General features: G+C 50.1%; 1 protein-coding gene across 2 annotated transcripts; it reads left to right on the top strand.

Moving 5' to 3' along the window:
* The first annotated feature begins 1,057 nt into the window (after positions 1-1,057).
* On the top strand, positions 1,058-22,032 carry ankrd50l (ankyrin repeat domain 50-like). 2 transcript variants are annotated; one of them, XM_056423311.1, is made up of 3 exons: positions 1,058-1,654; positions 14,571-14,788; positions 17,457-22,032. In XM_056423311.1, exons 1-3 carry the CDS (start codon positions 1,236-1,238, stop codon positions 20,951-20,953), a joined length of 4,134 nt encoding a protein of 1,377 aa, XP_056279286.1. In that variant the 5' UTR covers positions 1,058-1,235; the 3' UTR covers positions 20,954-22,032. The 2 variants fall into 2 exon arrangements, with proteins under 2 accessions (XP_056279286.1, XP_056279292.1); XM_056423317.1 differs by having other exon boundaries at positions 1,606-1,654; positions 14,576-14,788.
* Positions 22,033-22,968: the final 936 nt, after the last annotated feature.

Genomic DNA, 22,968 nt, shown 5'->3' with positions numbered 1-22,968 from the left:
CATACAGCACCCCAAAAGAAAAAAAAATGGGTTTTCATGAAACAAAACTTCAATGTTGCTTGACATCGTGGTTTATGTGAAAGTCTAGAACTCGTGAAATGCTCAACGCTCGCGGCGAGCGCCCTGAGGCTTCCCTTAAAGCGGTCACGCCCTCAATTATGCTTTAACTTTTAACCTTCATTGACTACAGAGACCACCTGTTTAATTCTGCTGTAAAGTTGGCCATTGTAATATGAGGGAGGGAGGGGGGAGGGGGGGTCACCGTGCTTTTGGAGCCAGCCTCAAATGGCCATTTGTGGAACAGACGTTTTTTTGGGCACTTCCGCATCGGCTTCATTTTTCCAGAGCCACGTGGTGTAGTGTTGCCATGTGACTGAACCTTGACCCCAGGTAACCCCTCCCACCTGTCAACTGTTGAATCCTCACAGCCACATGAGTCCTCCCTCCCTCCCTCTCTCTCTCTCTCTCTCTCTCTCTCTCGCTCTGCTCTCCTGTGCTTGCCCCGACATGCACAGAAACATCGGGGGAGGGAGGAGACAAGTAAACCCCAAACAGGAAAAACCGGAGAGCACGAGAGAGAGAGAGGGACGGAGAGATGGAGAGAGGGAGGTGTGCGGGTTGTAGAAAGAGCTGAGGGCATGAGAACAGGAAGGATCATTTTCAAGTCTGCAGTTTTGGATCGATGCTTGTGTGCTCGGGAGCGGCGGATTCAGACCCAGGCTGTATCTGCCGCCGGCCCCCGTCACCGGGGGGGATTGGTGAGAGACGGTGTCATTATCCACGTGAGAGACACGCTGTCACTTCCCCTCTTGACTCATTCCTTCTGTGATTTCCGACAGCTCCGACGACGGCAGGAGGAGCACGGCGACCGCCGGCGACCGGGGATCCTCCTCTTCGCCTCGGCGCTTCGAAAAAGATCCCGACGAATCCGAATCGAGACGGCGAGAACGGGCGACCCATTAGCGGACTCCGCGACTCCACCTGACTCCACCTGACTCGGCTCCCTGTCAGAACCATGCCTCGAGGCCCGCAGGGGGAAGGACGGCCGCCGATAACGATCGCCTGACGCAACACCTTCGGGAGCCGTCGGTGTGAGGAAACACCGCCGCGGAAACCAGCGGCGAGGTCGCCGGCTCGACCGGAAAAAGTTGGGGGGCGTGCGACTGCCGGAGGAGCATGGGAGGCGGAGCGACGAGCGACGAGTTCTCCCCCGGGATCCAGACGCCCGGGAGCAAATGAGTAGCGGCGGATTTCCCAGCTTGCTCCAGGGCCGGCGTTTCTTCTGCCGGGAATGGGCCCTGGAGAAGCTGCGGCGCTGCCTGGACACCCGGTCCATACCGGGGCAGCCGCCGGGGCTGCTGGTGACGGGGGGCCCCGGCGCCGGGAAGACGGCCCTGTGCACCGAGGTGGTGCGGCCCACCTCCGAGGCGGGGCTGGCGGCCGGGCTGGCGCCGCGATGCCTGGCCTCCCACTTCTGCCAGCGGGAGGACCAGAGGAGCACGTCCCGCTGGAGGTTCGTCCTGGGCCTGGTGGAGCAGCTCCGGGCCTCGGCGCTCCTCTCTCCTGGGTACCAGGAGATCCTCGACAGCCCGTCGGTGTCCTCTTGCCTGGAGCCCGTCGCCTGTCAAAGAGACCCCGACAACACCTTCAAGAGGTTTGGATCTCTTTTCATTCTGTCGTTTTTTTTGTTCTCGGGAATGTAAAAAGGTTTTTAATCGGGGTTCGTACGGTCATGGAAAACCTGGAAAAGTCATGGAATTTTAAAATGGTCATTTCCAGGCCTGGAAAAGTCATGGGAAAAACTTAAATCATAAAAGTTTTGGAAAAGTCATGGAGATTTGTTAAAATCACATGTTCATTCACGCTGAGTTTGAAATAATTAATATATTTTTTAAAGAAAGACGCTCAAAATATAAGCCGGCGATAGCTCTCAATACGCAAAATGTTCTACAGTTTTCATGTTTATACCGAGATTTCAGTTTGGTCATGGGAATTTGGTCTAAAGTCCTGGAAAAGTCCTGGAAATCCACTGGTCAAATGTGTAAGAACCCTGTTTAATGTGCCGGTCGCACGTTGGTCTGAAGAGGGTTTATCTCGAGTTACCGAATGAGAAGGAGAGGAACGTTTGAGGCGAGCCTGAAAGAGCCGTCCGGGCGCCGCTGCGTGTGTGTGCTTGTTCCGCGGCGAGGCTCAGCGGCCGGTTTGAAAGCAGGAGCGGCGGAACGAGCTCCCGTCCGACTCGAGTCAGCCGGCCGATCGGAGTGTTTCTGTTGCCGTAAACAACCGAGCTGGAGAACCTGCGCCGCAAGTTTTCCTTTTTGTTTGCGTTGGGTAAATTGACCGTTTCAACTTTGTGGCGACACCGAAACGTCATTTCAGACGCCAGAGCCGTCGCCCTGAGAGTGAATCTGAGGATGAGCTGAGATTTGAGATCAGTGGGATCTCAACGCTACACGACACGGTGTCGTTTGACTGCAGAGGGCTGGATGGTCAACTCAGTAGAGCATATGTACCGACACAAGTGTTGTTGTTGTTATGGAATGTGGACAACAACCACTTCATGTAACACAAGATCAATTTAGTAGAACGATCAAATGTGATTGCAAAGAAGCGTCACGTAGATCTAACGAGTATCACCGTTCACAACGTTACATCACCACTAGCCCGCAAAATCAGCCTAGAAATTAGGAAAATGACGATCGGAGTCTTCAGAGGGGTTGGCCGGACGCCTCGCTGTGATTGGCCGGTGACAAATTGCGGGACTCAGCAAAGGGTTAATTCTGATACGGCACAAGTCGGCTAACGAGGATTTGGACTGATCACACACTCGTTGAAATATTAGAAACATGCATTATACAAAAAGCTCACTCCAAAAAAAGAGTCATTCAGAGGGAAAAAAGATCCATATATATACAATTCTTTAAAATTTGTTTTGTTTGGTTAATAAAATGTTGGAAAACGGTGAAAAAGCGACGTGAATGTTTACGTTTGAGAAGACACGATCTTTTTTAAATATATTGTCTACGCTTGATAACTTCTGAATCGATCTTCCAAAGAGTCTCAAGTCGGTCTCTGTTGAATAATCAATTGTTTCAGCTTTGGACTTCATCGCCACCACTCAGCAAAGGGTCAATTCTGAGTTGACCCTCGAGGATTTTGATCGATCAAGCACTCGTTGCATTAGAAACAGGCATTTACTCAAAAGGCTCACTCCAAAAAAGAAAACGAGTAATTCAGGCTCAAACACAGTGGCAGCTCAGGATGTGGGGAGAAAAAAAAGGATCCATGAAAGCGTCCCGGCTGCGTCCAGAGAGAGCGAGAGAGGGAGAGAGAGAGAGAGAGAGAGAGAGGTGTTTTCCGCAGGCGTTTAGACAGTCGACGGACAAAAAGAGTTTGAAGCCTGTAAATGTAAAACCCATTTGGCCATCACAAGAGAGGCCATGGCAGGCTCGGGGAAATTGATGGCAGCAGCTATTCTTCCTGGTCTTGTGTTTATTTCTCCTCCTCATAATGTGGCCCATTCACAGCGCGCACAATGGCCTCAACTCTGAATGAACGCTCCGATGTTATTTACGACACCACTTCCCTCTCAGCCGGGAGGGGGGGGGGGAGAAGAAGAAGAAGAAAGAACAAAGAGGTGAAAAATGCCTCCAGTACCCCGGTGACCGTTTCGGTGGCAGTCGGCGAGGTCGCCCTCCTCTCCGGGACCTTTTTCCTTCTTCTTCTTCTTCTTTTTCCCCTCCACTCTCTCCCAGCGTGTTTACTCTGCGATGAGTCTGAGCCTCTCGACGCTCCTCCCGTGTTTGCGTACCTCTGGTGTGAAGTACCGAGCCGGATTCCTCACTCCCCTCAGACTGGCTCGCAGCCAGACGCCGGTTTGGGTTTGGAGCGCGAGAAAGTGGCCGCGGGAGAAACCTCGCCGCGCGAGGGGCCGCCGCTGACACGCCGCCGGTGGAACATGGGCTGGAATTGGCGGTGGGGGGGGGGACGCACATGGGGCGCACACGGGACCCACACGGGACGCACACGGGACCCACACGGGACGCACACGGGACGCACACGGGCCCCACACGGGACCCACACGGACGCACCAGGATGCACACGGGACCCACAGGACGACATGGGACCCACACAGGACACAGAGACAAACAGGACCCATACGGGACGCACATGGGACGCACACGGGACCCACACGGGACGCACATGGGACCCACACAGGACGCACACGAGACATACACGGGACCCACACGGGACGCACACGGGACGCACACGGGACCCACACGGGACCCACACGGGACGCACACGAGACATACACGGGACCCACACGGGACGCACATGGGACGCACACGGGACCCACACGGGACGCACATGGGACCCACACAGGACGCACACGAGACCCACACGGGACGCACACGGGACGCACATGGGACGCACACGGGACCCACACGGACGACATACAGGACGACACGGACGCACACGGACAGGACCCACAGGACTACAGGACCCACACGGGACTCACACGGGACGCACACGGGACCCACACGGGACGCACCGTAAACCCGAGCAGGCCGGGTGGCAAGTCCCCAGCCACGTAAAAGTAGAACAAATACTAGAGAAGTAAAGCCCTGAATGACAGTCAAGCCCTTTGCGTTCGTCCGTAAGTGTTCATCAGCTAAAGGTACTTAAAGGGTACCTGTAGTGCAAAACAACAACGTGCTACATCCATTCGGCGCATCAAATAAATCATATTTACCCCGCCGCTATTGTCAACAAGTCACGCATAGCCCGAGGATTTACATTTCTTTGTCAAAATTCCGAATCCGTGGGCGCAGCCATTTTGCTAGTTATTTACTCCAGCTCAAAGCTAACTATGACGTAGAGTCGTTGAAAGGAATTCAGCCAATCCGGAGCCACTTCTACACGCGTTGCTTCTTGGGATAGATCGGTGGCCTCAAGAATTACACAATCTGTATCAGGGGTGCTCAATATGTCGATCGCGGCGACCTGCCAGTCGATCGCGGCGTAGTATTGGTAGATCGCATGACATAAAAAAAAATTGGCCCGCCCCCCTGTCACTTTCTCTATAGCGCCACATTACAGCAGCAGCACGTCATTTCTGTCTCTACGTGTTGCGCTGACAGTCCTCTGCCCGCCGTCTCGTGCGCATGGAGCTCCGACACCGGTTTGCGCGCATCGGGACGGACGGAGCAAAGAAAAAGTCACTAGCACCCCCGAACATGTCGGCCGAACATTGCATCAATGAAAGACATCTCCAGCGCTGGCTTATGCGCGATGTAGCTCTCAAGCTCACGCTTTTGTGTGAAGCAGATGAGGTCTAATGTCACTATATCATCGGACATAAGTTCGTGCTCTTTACAACAAATGCACTCTATGTCTGTTTTTTGTGGCACACATTTCTCACAACTGCACCAAACGTCCGCCGACTTGCGTGCACGGTCCGCACAGTGAAGCATCTGGACCGGCGGTCCTTCGGCATCAACTTCATCAGAATCATCGCTATCATCGCTGTCACAATTCACTAAATGGGGATAGTCTGCTTTTAAAGGTTCAAACAAGTATCCAGTTGCTGAATCAGACAATCTTTCATCGTCCATATTCTCAATCTCTCAGCATTTGTTTGCGAGCGCTCGACGTTTACATTGGTATCTGAACACATCCGCTGTGGTTGGCTGTCGATCTCTCAACGATGTGACGTCACACCACCCGCGACATATTCAAGCTCCAGTGCAATGTCGCATGTCGGATTTGAGGACTTTGAACAGCCTAAACTACGTATTGTTATTGAATACTGGACCGTCAGAGCATGAATACACTTTAGAAACACATTATCTTTTGATCTGGCTACATATTGTTTTGCACTACAGGTACCCTTTAAGGCATTAAAAGCCACATTGCAGAATTTGCTCATCTTGCAGTTTTATTATAGGATATGATGATGTTATCACTTGTGACTACACAAGAGCGAGCTAATGTTTGTATGACATCCTTGTGGAGCCTTTGGGTTTTTTCCGATACCGGTGCTAAACCGGTAGGCTACTTTTAAAACGATACCGGTGCCTACACGGCGCAAGTACCAATACTTAAAATAAAGAAAAAACACAAAACAACGACAATAAAAACCTCTTCGGCCAAATTCCCTGTGAAAGCCGTTCTCATGGCCGCACTTACAAAAAAGTTTTATGGACTGCCGCGCCCGGAGCTAGTTCGTAGCTTGCGCTAGCTACGAACTAGCTCCGAGCTAGCTACGAGCTAGCGTGAGCTACGAGCTAGTGAGAGCTACGAGCTAGTTTAAACATGGTTAGAACAGGGCTCTCAAGTGTCACGCATTGAGCGTGAGACTCACGTATTTCGGTCTTAAGTCCCGCACTCCCGCCACACATCGTATTTCTCACGCTGAAAAAAACTCTTTGCTATTTCATGTTTTAATGTGCCGCAGCGTGCAAACATGAGCTGGCCGCGCTGCCCTCACCGTGGGGGAATCAAGCGCTCCCCTGGAGTTCTGCTGTGAGGAGCCACTTATCAGCCAATCAAAAAAAAGAAATGGGCTACACAATAGCCAATCAGAAAAAAACCTGTATCTTTTGTATCTGGGTAAGATTTAATCCAGCAACCAATGAAAATAAAGCATCCTGGAATTGCGTGCGACTGACTGATATCCGAAAATTTAGTTGTCCGGGGGGGGGGGGCGTGCTGACGGAAATGTCACTCTTGCCTGTCTTCAAAACTTGAGAGCCCTGTTAGAATGGCTAATTTATTATTTGTTGTCCGACTTTTATGAATACAAGACTTGCAATCCACGTTACGGTACTACTCTGAGTTCAGGCTGCTCGTCATCATCGGTCTCGTCATCATCAGTCAAACACGCCTCCGCTCTAAGTTAAATGATCGGCTATCGTAACCTGCTGACAGGGCGGATTCACCGGAGAAGTTCAAAAGAATAGTTATATTGGCACCGGTTGTTGGTACCCAACCCTACTTGCAGTACAAACACATGTCGTGTTTTCTGATGTGAAACTAGTGCGGTAAAGTGTAATGAAGTCAAATGTACACGTCCCTCTAGCAGAAGTATACCGTTGCATAGAATGGACATATTTAAAACCAGGGTGAGACACACTGCAGGAAACAGGAAGAGTTCACTCCAAAAGTCGAGATAATCTAACGAGGAAGTCGGCCCCGCCCTTCACGCCTCCCTCCAGAGCCACGCCCCCAAAGTCATCATCGGGATCGTGAACGACCGCGGTCGGCTATTGTTCGTGCTGCAGCTTGAGGAAGCGCTTCAATGAGGTCACATGTGGACGGCACACAGGTAGACGGGTCACGTGGGGTCACTTGGGGTCACATGTGGTCACATGGGGTCACATGTGGTCACTTGGGGTCACGTGTGGTCACGTGGAGTCACATGTGGTCACTTGGGGTCACTTGGGGTCACGTGGAGTCACATGTGGTCACATGGGGTTACTTGGGGTCACATGGGGTCACGTGTGGTCACGTGGAGTCACATGTGGTCACTTGGGGTCACGTGGAGTCACATGTGGTCACTTGGGGTCACTTGGGGTCGCTTGTGGTCGCGTGGGGTCACGTGGGGTCGCTTGTGGTCACGTGGGGTCACTTGGGGTCACATGTGGTCATGTGGGGTCACTTGGGGTCGCGTGGGGTCACATGTGGTCACGTGGGGTCACTTGGGGTCACATGGGGTCACTTGGGGTCACATGTGGTCGCGTGGGGTCACGTGTGGTCACGTGGGGTCACATGTGGTCGCTTGGGGTCACATGTGGTCGCGTGGGGTCACTTGGGGTCACATGTGGTCGTGTGGGGTTACTTGGGGTCACATGTGGTCGTGTGGGGTCACTTGGGGTCACGTGGGGTCACGTGACGCGCTCATTAGATGTGTTCCTCTGCTCTGGCCGGCCTCGCCGTCTCCTGATTGCGAGCGCTATCCGTGGAGACTGCTACAGGTGATGAAAAGGTCTCTTCTTGTGTTGGGATGTTATTCAGGTTTTTATATATATTTAATAACTTTCAAATTTTCGCTAACTTTTTCATGAGGCGCTGCAAAGGAACGTAAAGTAGGACACGGGCTTTAAGCTTTCCAGACGGCTGACGAGTCGGGGACACATCCTCACGCTCGCATGGCGATGCGCCTACATCCACTGTAACCACGGTAACTAAATGCTCGCGGACACATTTGACTGTCGTATTTCTTAAGTATGGTTTGTGGGACTGTTGACTGCAACTTTTCATATCCCGTTAGCCCGCGGTTGCTTCGTTTTTTTAAAACCACAAACTATTGATTTTCATACTGACCATCTAAATGACCGCTGCTCCTGAACTCAACACAACGCTCTGAGTAACCATTGCTCCTGAACTCAACACAACAGTTTTCACGTGTCGCATCACACCGTGCATTTCACTACAAGTAAACTCGGCATGTTTCATAATTGAAATGCATGCAGCGACAGGTTGCATGCAGAGGAAAGAGGCAACGATAACAAGAACGCGTACGAGGAGCGACCGAATTACCGAAAAAACCCACAAACATAAACTACAAAATAAACAAAGTGAAATAACAAATCATTAAAGCCTGAGGAGAATAACATTCATCCTGCAGTTTCTTCCAGAGACCAGGGCGCCCTCCCGATCTGAAGCTTGCTCGGTTCGAACAAAACCCGGCTTGTTTGTGACACGCCAACCTTCGTAAATTGAATTGAAGCTCCGGGGTCAAAGGTCACCCGCCGTCCGGTTACCAGGACCGTGTGGGCAGAACGGAGCGGAAAAGCCTCCAATAGAAGATCATTAACGCGTCCTCCTGCGCAGACCTGAGCGCGTGCCCGGTTTAGGGAGTGCCGCCACAATCCGATGACTAAAGCAAACAGAGGTGCGATAAGCGCGGCGTAACCCAGATGTGGCCGTCACCCGAGGGCAGGGCCCAAATCTGCTTTCACATGTGCTCCACGATAAAGGTCAAGGCTACCGTTGAAGGCGACGCGGAGCAGGACACCGACGATGAGGGGGGGGGGGGTATGTCAACAAAGACTTGTGGTCAGCTCTTGTGCACAACCATTTGCATATCTGGAGCGCCTTCCAACCCACACACTGGGAAATAGGACAACAGTCTGTTTCTCATTGTTTATCGTTGTGGGCTGCATGGATCGGAAAACGTGATTCAACACGCCAATCAGATTCGACTCCCCTTCACATATGAAGGCCCATTAGGATATATATATATATACATATACATATATATGTATATATATATATATATATATATATACGTATATATATGTATATATATACGGAGTAGTTCCACCCACGTAGAAAGCTGTGGGTGGAACTAATTTAGCAAAGTTGCGCAAGATTATAATTCATCATATGAAGCCAAATCAAGCAAAAAAGTTGATTCTTCAAGCTTCTCAAATTTGCAGATGTGTCGTAATATTATTGTCAATTATCAAAATAAGACTGTCGGTGCCACACAATATGCATGTTGATGTCACCATGGAAACTGGGACCTTGTGATTTCTTCACAGTTTTTTAGCTTTATTTGTTTATTCATGATGAAAGATGACCTTTAGATACTTGCATTCTCTGGGGAGTTTTTAAAATACATTATTGGTCGCGTAGCCTCGCATGTTTATGCAACTTTGACTGAAACACCTCTCAACTAACATCTCAATATTTTAATGTATTTATTTAAATATATATATATATATATGTGTGTATGTATATATATGTGTACGTATATATATATATATATATATATGACATTATCCCCCAGGGGAAAATTCGACACGCTACTCCACAAAGCAAATGCCATTTATAAAATGAGTCTCGTTACTGTTGAGGCTGCTTTCTTCATTTCTTATTTATTTATAATGCAGATGTGTCAGGAAGTGGGCGCCTTAGCACATCTGCTGAATAATACCCCAAAAACCCTGAATGGATGTACCCGCTGCCACCAATAGGCCGGTCCGGTCCGTAGAGAAGGTCATAGTTGCGTCTCGTGCTTCAGAATCAGAGCACGCTGCTTGTTGTAACACACAACTTCCCGGCTGAAGCTCGAGCTGGTTGCCAAAGTCTCATCGATGACTCAGTTCTGCGATGTTGAAATGTCACACCCTGCTCCCTCATGTTGACGGATCCTTTGATGTTGACCTCAGTGAGTTCCCAGGCTGCTTTCTGCTCGACTCTGTCGGCGAGCTTCTGGATTTAGTCCACCGAAGCGTCCGTTTTACGGGTCGGATGACCTTTTACAAGATACAAAAAGATAAGAAAAACGCCGCTTGATTTTCTTTTCGGCGGCACCAGAAAAAAAACACATTGCCAGAGACTAAAATACAACCTATTTTCTTTAGGTTTTTGCTTAAATTCTGGGTTTAAAGACTAAAGGTGACTGGAATTTCCGGTCATTCCTAAACTATAGAGTGTAACAGTAATGACGGCACACACACACACACACTTACATACACACACACACATGATTGTGTGACCCGTTCGTACCTGCAGTCACAGGTTAACCTCTGTGTGCGACCCCTTGCAGTAGATGCCTGTCTGACGGCCACAGAAAACAAACTGGTTTAAAAATGTTTAATGTGCTCTCTGACTTTCTTTTTTTTTTACAATGGAGATTCAGTATTTTGCTGCAGGTAAAGCGCTATGCATGCGTCTTTTATTACATTTTTAAAAATTATTATAAAGTAATAAAAGACACCACCAGCATATCGGAATAAATCACAAGCAGCGGCTTAAAATGAAAAGTTTTTATGGGCAATGACTCTAAAAGTAGTCTGTATCGGAGCGTCAAGCCTCTTTTTGTTTTTGTGCACATTTTAATGTTTTCTTTGCCACAAACATTTTTGCTTTTTTCAACCACATTTGCCATTTTTTTCCTTTATCGACCACATACACGAAAACATCATAAACTTTGGATTTCCAAACATTTTTGGGCGGCGGCAGAGAGAGATAAATCGAGCGATCGAAACATCGGTGGACCCGGGCAAACAGGAGAAGTCAAGCCCAGTGGTCCGAGGGCTTCGACAGCATCCTTCTTGGAAACGAGAGAGAGCTGAAAAGGAACTTGACTGAGAGATGGCAGACCGTCCAGTCTCTGGAAAATAATGGATGCCCTGTTAGAGATCTGAGGATCCTCCTCACATGGAGGACTGTAATATTAAGTTAAAGTACAGACATGGCTGAACCGGATCTGACTTTCGAGGTGCTATGCAACAGAACGGATCTGTAACCAAATCTGCCCTCGGAAAGTTGTCGGAAGATTCTGTAAGTCGTGCTGGTTCGCTTGGAACAATCTGTTACAACCAAGACTAAAGGACCTTCAACATAGTACTGCTCGGGAGACCTTTCTACCTTCCCGATCATTGACGAACATCCATCACATTCCACCCATCCATTCCTTCAGACAGCCAAATCTACCTTACCATCACACCCCCGTCTACATAATGGCTGGGGACCTACGTAGTGTGTTCTATCGGTTGTGATGTGTAAGTAATCCATCAGCAAGTGTGGTGCAAGCTGGGAGCTGTGGTCAGGGCTAGAACGTGCTACCAGAGGGGAAAAAACGCTGACCACTGCTATACGCCACATCAGAGTGCTACCAGAGGAACAAACGTGCGCGCCATTCAGATCGCCACAAAAGAGCTCTGCTTTCTCGCTCCGTCTACTGAGAAAGATTTCTGGGCCCTTTAGGACGCTTTGCGTGACCCGACGCCATGAGATGCAGAGTGGAGGGTGGGACGCCAGCGAGTGAGTGTGGTCTGACCATGAGACTGAGCACAGGGGCAGGCTGCATTATCAGTTCCAGTGGCGTCAGCAATCAGTTCCAGTGCAATGAGCCGAGTTCCAGTGAGTACGGGAGAGCCTTAGCAACCAAACAAGTTGTGTCCCATCGCTGATAGCCGTGTCCTCGGGGTTCCTGAATCCCTGCATGTGAGCGTATCTGAAGCTGTGGCCTCGCAAACTCGTACTGTGGCTCCCAGGGGACTAGATGAACGCACAGCAGGCGGCAAGGCGAGGGTGGAAGCTGTGAAGGAGGCAGCTATAGAGTGGGGAATGAACAGATCAGGAGACAGCATCGCGACTCCGACGGGCTACATCTAGGGCTCCCTCACCAGAGCAGACCCACTTACCCGGGCAGACCCTAACAGCGGCGCATCCCTGTGAGACGATGCGGCCTCTATCAGCGCGCGGCCTGACAACAGCTAGCAACAACCGGGCTAGCAACCCGGGCTTTCACAAGCCGGTGAAACGACAGGCACGTTAAGACACCCAGTGGACGAACACTCTGGGAGGCTGACACACTCTGTGAGACAGGGAACCTCACAGAGGGACCTGTGAAGAGGCAGCATCTGGGCGTGCCCAGTGGCTGGTGCATGACAGCTGCTGAGACTTCACCCAACCAGTGCTTCCCAGCTGGTCCCAACCTGGCTTCTCCTTCCATCACTGTCCCTTCTCTATGCCTCAAAGAGATCCACTATTGTCCCTGTGATGACCAATGCTTCCCTATGAATGGAAATCGACCGAAATGCTGAGCCTCTCTGGAGTGGTCATCTGGACCTTGGCCTTCCCCCATGGACCCTGGACCCTGCTTGCTCCTCCTTCCTCCCCACGTTGGCCACACTGGTACTGCACCCACAGCACCACAGACAGTGTGAGATGCTGCAGGAGACAGCCACTCTCATCTGGACAGCCAGGGCTATGAGATAGTGGGCAGTTCTGGCCTTCAGCTTCCCTGAGCAACACCCCCTTCCCCACACTGAAGTGGATCCTGCTGGACCTGGCTGCCAGGCCACAGTGGGCTGTGGTTGGCTGGAAGACCCATTCCAAATCCCACACCTGAACACAGGATCAGCTCAGGGTCTCCCCCTCCCTCACCTGGTTGCTGGAATACCCCCCAGTTGCGTCCTGTACCCTAGCTCAACACCATCATCACATTGCGGATGACACAGTGGTGGTGGGCGATCTTCCAGACTGCGTGACAGGACCTTTTCCTGGGGGGAGTGTGATCTGTCGAACTGGTCTGTCAACAGACTGCCATGAATGTCCACAAAACCAAAGGAGGCTGATTGTGGACTTTGGAGGGTATAACAGAGGGACGTACTGGAGACTCACACTGCGGGGACAGGAGGACTACTGTGAGGGGGGACTATGTGAATACCTGGGATTCTCGAGACATCGACATGGATCTGACATGATCTGGCAACTGGAGAAAGGCAGAAAGGGCTGGTCTCTACCACAGGCACAGGCAAGCAGGAAGCTAAGATTTCCTAGGATCCAGAGTTTTCCTTCTCTTCTCTGAGAGGCTGCCTTCCTGGAAGCATCGGGAAGCAGCCTGGCCTGGTTTCCGCACAGCCTGGGGAAAGAACTTCAGAGAGTGAGAGAAGCGTTCAGCTGCACTGGAAGATTGTTCCCACCCCCACAGACTTGACTTGTACAGACAGGAGGTGCAGCAGCAGGCAGAACAGAAGGATCCTCACCACCCCAACAACAGAACGTTTCAGCTGCGCTGCGCCCGGCAGGCCAGGGTCAGGCAGGCGCCAGAAGAGAGAACAGAGAAGAACAGAGAGTTTCTTTTCTCAGGATTGTGAACAGGCCATCAGGATCCCCCCCCAGGACCATAGACCCACCCCTCCTCTGAACACACCACACACACACACACCACACACACACACACACTGTAAATATATTGTTGTGTTTTTTTTTATTGTGTATAGTGTGTGCCTGCTCTTTGCATTCCTGCTGCATTGCACACTTCCATTTTTGCACACCCTGTGTGTGTATGTGACAAATAAAACATCTTGAATCTTGAATCTTGAATCTTAATCCAGTAAATACTGCTTTCCAACCCCCCCCCCCCCCCCCCCTGGCGCTGCTTGGTTGTGTGTGGACGCGGTAAACATGTTTTCCTATAATAACTAGTATTACCATACACTTCTCAAAAGCATCGTCACAGGTGTGACAGCACAGTAGTGTGTGTGTGTGTGTGTGTGTGTCTTCGGCTCAGGCATGTCTTTCCTGCAGCCACAGTAATCACCTCGTTCTCAAGGGTCCCCTCTCCCCTCGTAAAACTCACACTTTCATCACGCAGCTCTGTGCGGTAATCTTGGCGACTGGGATTTGATTTCTCGCATAAATCCATCGTTAGTTTGAGACGGCTCTGGGTCCAAAGGGTTTCTACTCGAGTAGGTGAATTAAATCAAAGCTCAGGCGTGTTACACCGAGGGTGTTTTAAGTGTCTGGAAATTATAGTTGGTTAGCGTACTTCAAAAGGTGTGCGTGTGTGTGTGCGTGTGTGTGTGTGCGTGTGTCATAAACCCAAGTCGCCATCCGATCACAGCAAGGTGCTAATTGTGCTCTTCAAAGGGATTTATGTTTTTAGTTTTTTTTGCCACGTCTGGAATTCAGTCTAAATATTCCAATATTCATTCACAGTAGGAGGTCATATATCAACATTATAACGCAGCGTGATCAACCTGCTGTGTTTGTTACCGTGATGACACGAGCAGACATTTGATCTCTGTCCTCTCTCGTGTCCTCAGAGCAGTGTTGGGTCCCCTGTTGGACCTCCCCCCGCCTCCCCGGACTCTGATGGTGTTGGTGGACTCCCTGGACATCGGGGAAGGGGCGGACGATGGCGGCGGGAGGGCCGGCTCCATCGCGCAGCTCCTGGCCGCCAATCAGCAGCTTCTGCCCGGCTGGCTGCTGCTGGTCTGCTCCGTCCGCCGCCACAACAAGGCCGTGTGCAAGATGTTCTCAGGTGGGAAGAGGAACTCGTCCTGCTTGGGATGTTGCACTTATACACTGATTGAGTCTTTTTTATGATGATCGATTACATGCAGCGAACAGACAATTATTCTCAAATTATTTTACTCATATTCAATGCAATCGTCGGATGAAGCGGCTTTTCTTTTCTTTTCCCCTCCGCTCCATTAATCACACTTTATTCGTCACTGGATTTAAATACGCAGCACTCTTTTATCCTGCTTTGACATTCCCTCGTTTTTATTCCATCAGGGGATCAACCAGCTTGTATTTGCCATTCGTTTTATCCACTTTAACAAATATTAGCATTCAATTCAATTCAGTTTATTCGTATAGCCCATTTTCACAAATTAGAAATTTGCCTCTGAGTGCTTTACAATCTGTACACATAGACATCCCTGACCTTTGACCTCACATCGGATCAGGAGAAACTCCCAAACAACCCTTCAGGGGGAGAACAGAGGAGGATCCCTCTCCAGGATGGACAGAACAACAGATGTCATGTGACCAGAAGGAATCATTACACACTAATTAAAACACAGTAACAACACAATGAATACGACAGAGTGGATGAAGAGTTGGTAGTCGGCATATTCCACCATCCAGACCTCCACGATCATATCTTCTGTTAATTTTAACATCTCCATTTACCACGAGTTGAATAAAGAAAAACAAAGTTGTCCAGCATTGGCCTTTTGTGTAGATACAGCTAAAGGGAATAACTCTGGTTAAAAGCTGGCGCTAGGTTGAGTGCTGTGGTTCTACGCTCCAGCTTTATTTTACTAACATATCATAACTGAAGGGAGTTGTTGTTTTGTCGCGGAACAGAACCGTAAACACAAATCTCCTCTCCTCTGGTCAAAGTGTTATTTAACTACGATGTTCGAAAGCAAAGAAAGAAAATACCACTTAGTGGTTGTTAATGTGTGCCAGAGGAGTACCAAAATACACCGGTAAAGTGTGGATATTGTTAAAGTTCATACGAACCTCGAGCTGCCTGGTGCTTGGAAGAAGAAGTCCCGAAGCCAGAGATATAGAATAAACCGTATTTATTTTAACAAAGAGGAATCATCAGCACATACTAGCATTGGTCCGGGCGGACGCGATCACGTGATCACGTTCCCACAGCCCATTCGCTGAGACCAGCCCACAGTTTCTGTCTGACCAATATCTATACAAGACCAAATATCTATATAAGACCAAATATCTATACAAGACCAAATGTCTATATAACACCAAATATCTATATAAGACCAATATCTATACAAGACCAAATATCTATAAAAGACCAAATATCTATATAACACCAATATCTATACGAGACCAATATCTATACAAGACCAAATATCTATATAAGACCAAATATCAAAATAAGACCCAATATCTATATAAGACCAATATCTATACAAGACCAATATCTATACAAGACCAAATATCTATATAAGACCAATATCTATATAAGACCAAATATCTATATAAGACCAATATCTATACAAGACCAATATCTATACAAGACCAATATCTATACAAGACCAAATATCTATATAAGACCAATATCTTTACAAGACCAATATCTATACAAGACCAAATATCTACATAAGACCAATATCTACACAAGACCAATATCTATACAAGACCAAATATCTATATAAGACCAATATCTATACAAGACCAAATATCTATACAAGACCAATATCTATACAAGACCAAATATCTATATAAGACCTATATCTATACAAGACCAATATCTATACAAGACCAAATATCTATGACAAGACCAATATCTATACAAGACCAATATCTATATAAGACCAAATATCTATACAAGACCAAATATCTATATAAGACCAATATCTATACAAGACCAATATCTATATAAGACCAATATCTATACAAGACCAATATCTATACAAGACCAATATCTATACAAGACCAATATCTATGACAAGACCAATATCTATACAAGACCAATATCTATATAAGACCAAATATCTATACAAGACCAAATATCTATATAAGACCAATATCTATACAAAACCAATATCTATACAAAACCAATATCTATACAAGACCAATATCTATACAAGACCAATATCTATACAAGACCAATATCTATACAAGACCAATATCTATACAAGACCAATATCTATGACAAGACCAATATCTATACAAGACCAAATATCTATACAAGACCAATATCTATACAAGACCAATATCTATATATGACCAATATGGCATCTCACAAAGAGTTTTTTTCCGGAATCATTCGTCGAGCTCAACTCCCATTGGATAGTGAAGGTCATCATGCAGACATCTTTCAATGACACAGCATGCTATACGCTAACCGCTAAAAAGATGCCTTCAAAATAAAAGCTTCTTCCGCCTGGAAACAAACTCTAAAGGGAAACCTCCTTCACCACAGACAGAATCAATACATTTCATTCATACCTGAGTCATACTATATTTAGGATAACCATAAAACATATCACAACGTTACAGTTACAATAATAACACAGTGGTCATACTTTCTCCTGTGTTTTCCTCAATACATTCCTCATAATATCTCTTCTAATTATCATATCTCTCTTATGTATTGATTTAATACACTGACTCTCATTTACATTTATATTAAACTCTACAATCTACCTCTCTCTGTGTTTTAGGTTTTCGTCGGATCTCTCTGGACGATCTGCGCAAACCCCCGCCGGTCCGCGACGTGCAGCAGTACATCCTCTGTCGGCTGGATGAAGACACCGCCCTTCGCCGCCAGCTCACCCCCGACACGGCCGACATGCTGAATCTGCTGCACATCAAGAGCGGCGGCTGCTTCCTCTTCCTGGAGCGCGTGCTGGATGGCGTGGCGGGTGCACTGGTGGGTCTCCGAGAGATCCGTGACATCCCCGGGACTCTGAACGGTCTCTACCTGTGGTTGTGCCAGAGGCTGTTCCCCCGGGGCCTCTTTGTCCTCGTCAGGCCGCTCCTCGACGCCCTCTTGGCCGCCGCGAGGCCCCTCACGCCTCGGCAGCTCTTCGCGGCGACGTGGACACGCGACACCTCGCTCGACCCCCGGGACTTCCAGAACACGCTCCGAACCCTCTCGCCTCTCCTGATCGACGGCCCCGGGGGAACCAAACTCCTTTTTCACGCCAGTTTTGCCGAATGGCTGACGGACGTTAAATATTGCACACAGAAGTACCTGTGTAGCAGAAAAGAGGGTCACAGCATGCTTGCCATGGCTCTGACTTTGCAGGGACCCCACCTGGACATTGAGGACACTTGCCAGCTCGCCACATATTTAGTTTTATCAGGTCACCATGAAGCGAACCCATCCTTATTGGCACTGTGGATGCTGTGGGCAGGCGTGCCTCCTCTTCCGCCTGGTGGCAGTAATGTCCTCAACCCATCCATAACCCAGCCTCCTGTTCTCGTCAGTCAGGAAGTCCTTCAGCTGTTGATGAGTAGTGGGCTCATCTCTGCAGCCTGTCTTTCAGATGCAGACCCAAGTGTTGGGGTGCATTGTGCCGGTGAAGCGGGAAGTAGTTTGAGACGGGCCTTTGAACGGGACGCGTGCGTAAAGAAGCGTCTCAGCTGTGGGGCGAACCAGACGACGGACGGACAGACTTTGCTCGCCGCCGCGGCCCACGAGGGTTCGGCAAATGTCGTCAAACTCCTCCTGGCGCGCGGCGCCGACCCACTGGTCAGCGATCCACAGGGTCAAACGCCCCTCACGCTGGCGTCCAGGCAGGCGCACGTCAAAGTGTTGTCCGCGCTCCTGGATTGGACCGAGAGCCGGGGGCCCGAAGCCGCCGCGCGGATGACGGAGCACGTCGACGGCGAAGGCTGGACGGCGCTGCGCTCCGCGGCCTGGGGAGGACACGGCGAGGCCGTCCGCCTCCTGCTGGACGCCGGAGCCAACGTGGACGGATGCGACGCGGAGGGCCGCACCGCTCTCAGGGCCGCCGCGTGGGGCGGCCACGAGGAAATCGTCCTGACCCTGCTGGACTACGGGGCGCAGGTGGACAAGGCCGACAGCATGGGCCGCACGCCCATCATCGCCGCTGCGTATATGGGACACCGTGAAGCCGTGGAGATATTGCTGGACCGCAGGGCAGAGGTTAACTTAGCGGACGGAGACGGGCGCACCGCCCTGTCGGTCGCCGCCCTCTGCGTTCCGACGGCGGCCGGGGTCAAAGGTTACGGCGAGGTGGCGGCTCTGTTACTGGAGCGCGGAGCAGATCCGGGACACCGAGACCACGACGGAATGACGCCGTTGCTTCTCGCGGCCTACGAGGGCCACGACGACATCGCGGAGCTTCTGCTGGAAGCCGGCGCCGACGTGGAGGAGACGGTCGGCCCCGGCGGTCACGTCCCGGCGGCGGCGGCGGCGGTCACCCCCCTGCTGGCGGCCGCGGCAATGGGCCACATGAAGACCGTGTCGCGGCTGCTTTTCTGGGGAGCGGCCGTGGACGCCATCGACTGCGAGGGCAGAACGGCGCTCTGCCTGGCGGCGGCGAGAGGCGGCGTCCAGGTGGTCCGCTCCCTGCTGGAGCGAGGCCTGGACGAGAACCACAAGGACGACCTCGGCTGGACGCCGCTCCACGCCGCGGCCTGCGAAGGCCACCGGGCCGCGTGCGCCGCTTTGACGGAGCAAGGCAGCATGGCGCGTGTCGGAGAGATGGACATCGAAGGACGCACCCCTCTCATCCTGGCCGCCCAGGAAGGTCACTGGAGCACCGTCAAGCAGTTGTTGGACAGACGCTCTCCCATTGACCACAGGGCGTACGATGGACACTCTGCCTTGAGCGGCGCCCTTCTGGAGGGCCACGCCGATGTCGCCGAGCTGCTCATGAGGCGAGGGGCCGACACTGACGTCCGGGACGCAGAGGGGAGGCCTCTGCTCTACCTCCTGGTGTTGGAGGATCGCCTCGATAAGGCTACTCTGCTCATCGGAAAAGGAGGGGTGCCCCTGGAGTCCCGGGACTCCGAGGGCCGCACGGCACTTCACGTGGCTTCCTGGCAGGGATGCGTTGAGATGGTCGACCTGTTGCTGAAGCATGGGGCAAACCCCAACGCGCAGGACACAGAGGGTAGACCACCAATCCATTCGGTGGCTTGGACCGGACATGCTGAAGTCGGACACCGCCTCCTTAAGAACAGGGCTGTCGTCATTGACCTTCCTTGTCACCAGCGGGCGACTGCTCTCAGCATCGCCGCCCAGGAGGGACACGCAAATGTGGTTGCAATGCTTCTGGAAAGAGGTGCGAATCCCAACCACGTGGATAAATATGGCCGGAGTCCGGTCAAAGTGGCTGGCAAACACAGGCACTTTGACATCGTCCGACTCTTGGAGCGCTACGGAGCCACGCCATACGTCGGCCCTACCTCTAGTACCGTCTCCCCTTCGAAACCCAACAAGATCCTCTCCTCGGGCATCTTCGAGAGCAATGGCGGCGAAGCGACAGCCGCGTCCTCTTCCTTCTCTTCTCCCGGCTCCACCGCCGGTCGGTTCCACTCCGCGCAGAGCTCCCAAACCTCGTCCACCTGCCACTCGCTGGCTACGGTGCAGACGGTGCCGGCCGACACCCTCAGCTTCATTCAGCAAATCCAGCAGCACTCCCTGCCCCGCAGTCGTCACTCCACCCTCCTCCCGCCGGGGAGCCTCCACGGAAGCAGCCAGAGGCGTCACAAAGGCAGCCCTCCTTCCACCGCGTGCACCGCCGGCGCCAAGGCGCAGAAAGGCTCGCCGTCGGGACTTAAATACCACGACAAAATGAGCAGGCAAAACTCGAACTTAATTCAAGCCGACAGGACTACTTGCGCTGGGGGCAAATGGAACTCGGTCATGGCTTCCCTTGGGATAATGCCGGGGCAAGACGGCCCTGCAGCAGGGGCTAAGAACAGAGAGAGTCCTCCTCTGGGCTACCCATACAGACTACAGAGCCCACTTCAAGGGGACGCTTGGGATTACGTCCCCCAGAAGAACATGTTGTCACCTGCATGCTACGGTTTTAGCCCAGTCCCACCTTGCAGTGCCTTGCCGGAGGATGGTGTAATCGGTATGACGTCCACAGACCCGCAACTGAATCTGAAACAGGCCATCAAACTGCAATTTGAAGGGCCCACCAGCGCAGCCTTGTACAAGAGAGAGACGCCCCTGTAACTGGTGTCCCAAGTATGTGAAGTTAGCGCTTGTTCAGTTGGAGTATGTGGGTTAGCGCTGAAACAAATAGTTGATCCTCAGTAAATTAAGTAATTTAAATTATCGAGCACACTGCCAAATATTCTGTGGTTGCAGCATTTCAAACGTGAGGATTTTACAGCTTTTCTTTGTTTAAAAAAAATGTTATTCTACATCCACGTCAATTGGGGTTTAGTCATAGTTCTTTTTAAAAAGATGTATATACAGAATGCCGAGCGATGTGGGTGTTTTCAGGTCATGTTGTGGTACCAAAACAAAAATAGACTGGTTGTGCAGAAATGTTTAATTGTAATGACAACATCGTTTGTTTTGGGTGGAGTTTCAAAGACGATAACTGTCTGGGTTCAGAGGAGAGAGGAAGTGCTCGCTCGCTCTCTCTCTCTCTCTCTCTCTCTCTCTCTCTCTCTCTACCCCCTTCAGATAATCAGAGGAACAACAAACTGAATGATACTCACATTCCGGCCTTTCCGTTCCCGGTCTGTGTGTCGAGGAGGCCTCTCAGACAAGATCTTACTTATTCATTTAAAGTGTAAAGCACAACGTTGTTCGTTTTATAATAGAAGTTATTTAGCAGTTTGGGTTTTTCGTCTTTAATTTAATTTTTTCAGATTTTTAAAGATCTCCTTTTTGTTTTTAAGCAGTTAACAACTCAGCGTGAGAGCTTTCGGCCCGCGCCTTGATCTTTACAGAAGCCTTTGATATTGACTATAAACTGGCCGACACCTCCCATCGGCCCGCTGATGACGACCAGAAACAGTTTGCAGCACCGCCAACCCACCGAAGCCCGACCCAGTGTGGGGCTCATGATACAAACCAGAAAAGACAGCCAAGTGTACGCAACCAACTTGTGTGTGTGTGTGTGTGTGTGGGGGCAGGAAGGAGAGTGAAAATTGGACCGTAGAACCTGGGGGTGGTTTGTGAGGTTTGTTAATTTCAACCTTGAACGTTACTCACGGAACAATTTCTAGTTCTGTATCATTTTTGCATTGGATTGATATTTAATTCATTCATTAAAGTGGCAAACAGTGCCATTAAAAACCTCCCGCTCCCCTGACTGCATATTTGTGAATATTTCTTCTACCAAATGTCACAGGAAGAACAACAAGCGTTTATTTCATCTCCCTTCAGTGAATTAGAATATCTCATCATCTCAGTACCTCCAACATGTCATTAATGTCATTTTCTGACCAGGACTTGACGTTGTTGTATACCCAGAGCTGCCATTTAGTCCAGAATATGGACTGAAATGCCACAGAAACATGAATTGTTTCAGGGAGACTGAGGAAAGCTCCGCGTAATGTAACAAAAGCGACCCCCAGGTGTGTGGTGGGGCTTTGCGCCTCTATGCCGAAGCAAGCGGTCACGTGTCGAGGAGGTATAATGTTTTCCTCTTAAGTCCCACTTCACCATGTCTGTGAAGACGTTTACCCTTTTCTTGCTTTTTTTTTTTTAAAAGCTTAGTTTTCTGCAGTAGAAAATGTCAGCTCTGATTTAAAATCACAGGAATCAGTGAAGACAACCGGGCGGCCTGCATCCGGCAGAGCGTACTGCACTTAATTTAAATTCCCTCGTCACCAAGGTGACGGAGAAGGAGAGACGGCTGGGTGCAGGCCGCAGCCACAGGTTGAGCTGACAGCTGTGCGCTAATGAGGCCCAGCTGCACGGGAGCTTTCCACCTCTAACAGAAACATCACACGGATCAAAAGCCCCTTTTAACACTTCTACATCAACCACTGGGGAATACGGTGACATTAGTATTTGCTTGAGACTTATTAGCATCGGAAACTTCCAGACTCTTCTGTCACAAAAATTCACTTTTACTTGATTTCTTTTTTTTTGCATCGGTGTCTGGCGCGTAGGAGTCCAGTCATTTCCATAATTCCTCCTCCGCAGCTCAAGTGTTAAGTCAACCTCGATGCATTGAGCTCAAATGACGACTTCTTATATAAATGTGTGCGTCTGTAGTTGAAAAAACG

The sequence above is a fragment of the Pseudoliparis swirei genome, chromosome 2, assembly GCF_029220125.1.
Source record: "Pseudoliparis swirei isolate HS2019 ecotype Mariana Trench chromosome 2, NWPU_hadal_v1, whole genome shotgun sequence".
NCBI lineage: Eukaryota > Metazoa > Chordata > Actinopteri > Perciformes > Liparidae > Pseudoliparis > Pseudoliparis swirei.
The sequence above is the reverse complement of the archived record's forward strand: the minus strand, read 5'-3'. Positions and strand labels throughout refer to the sequence as shown.

Bases quoted from the DNA above. Each gene is read 5' to 3' on its own strand.
- ankrd50l (XM_056423311.1), top strand. From the start codon at position 1,236: ATGAGTAGCGGCGGATTTCCCAGCTTGCTCCAGGGCCGGCGTTTCTTC. The intron at 1,655-14,570 runs GTTTGGATCTCT...TCGTGTCCTCAG, and splicing joins CCCGACAACACCTTCAAGAG to AGCAGTGTTGGGTCCCCTGT. The intron at 14,789-17,456 runs GTGGGAAGAGGA...TCTGTGTTTTAG, and splicing joins CGTGTGCAAGATGTTCTCAG to GTTTTCGTCGGATCTCTCTG.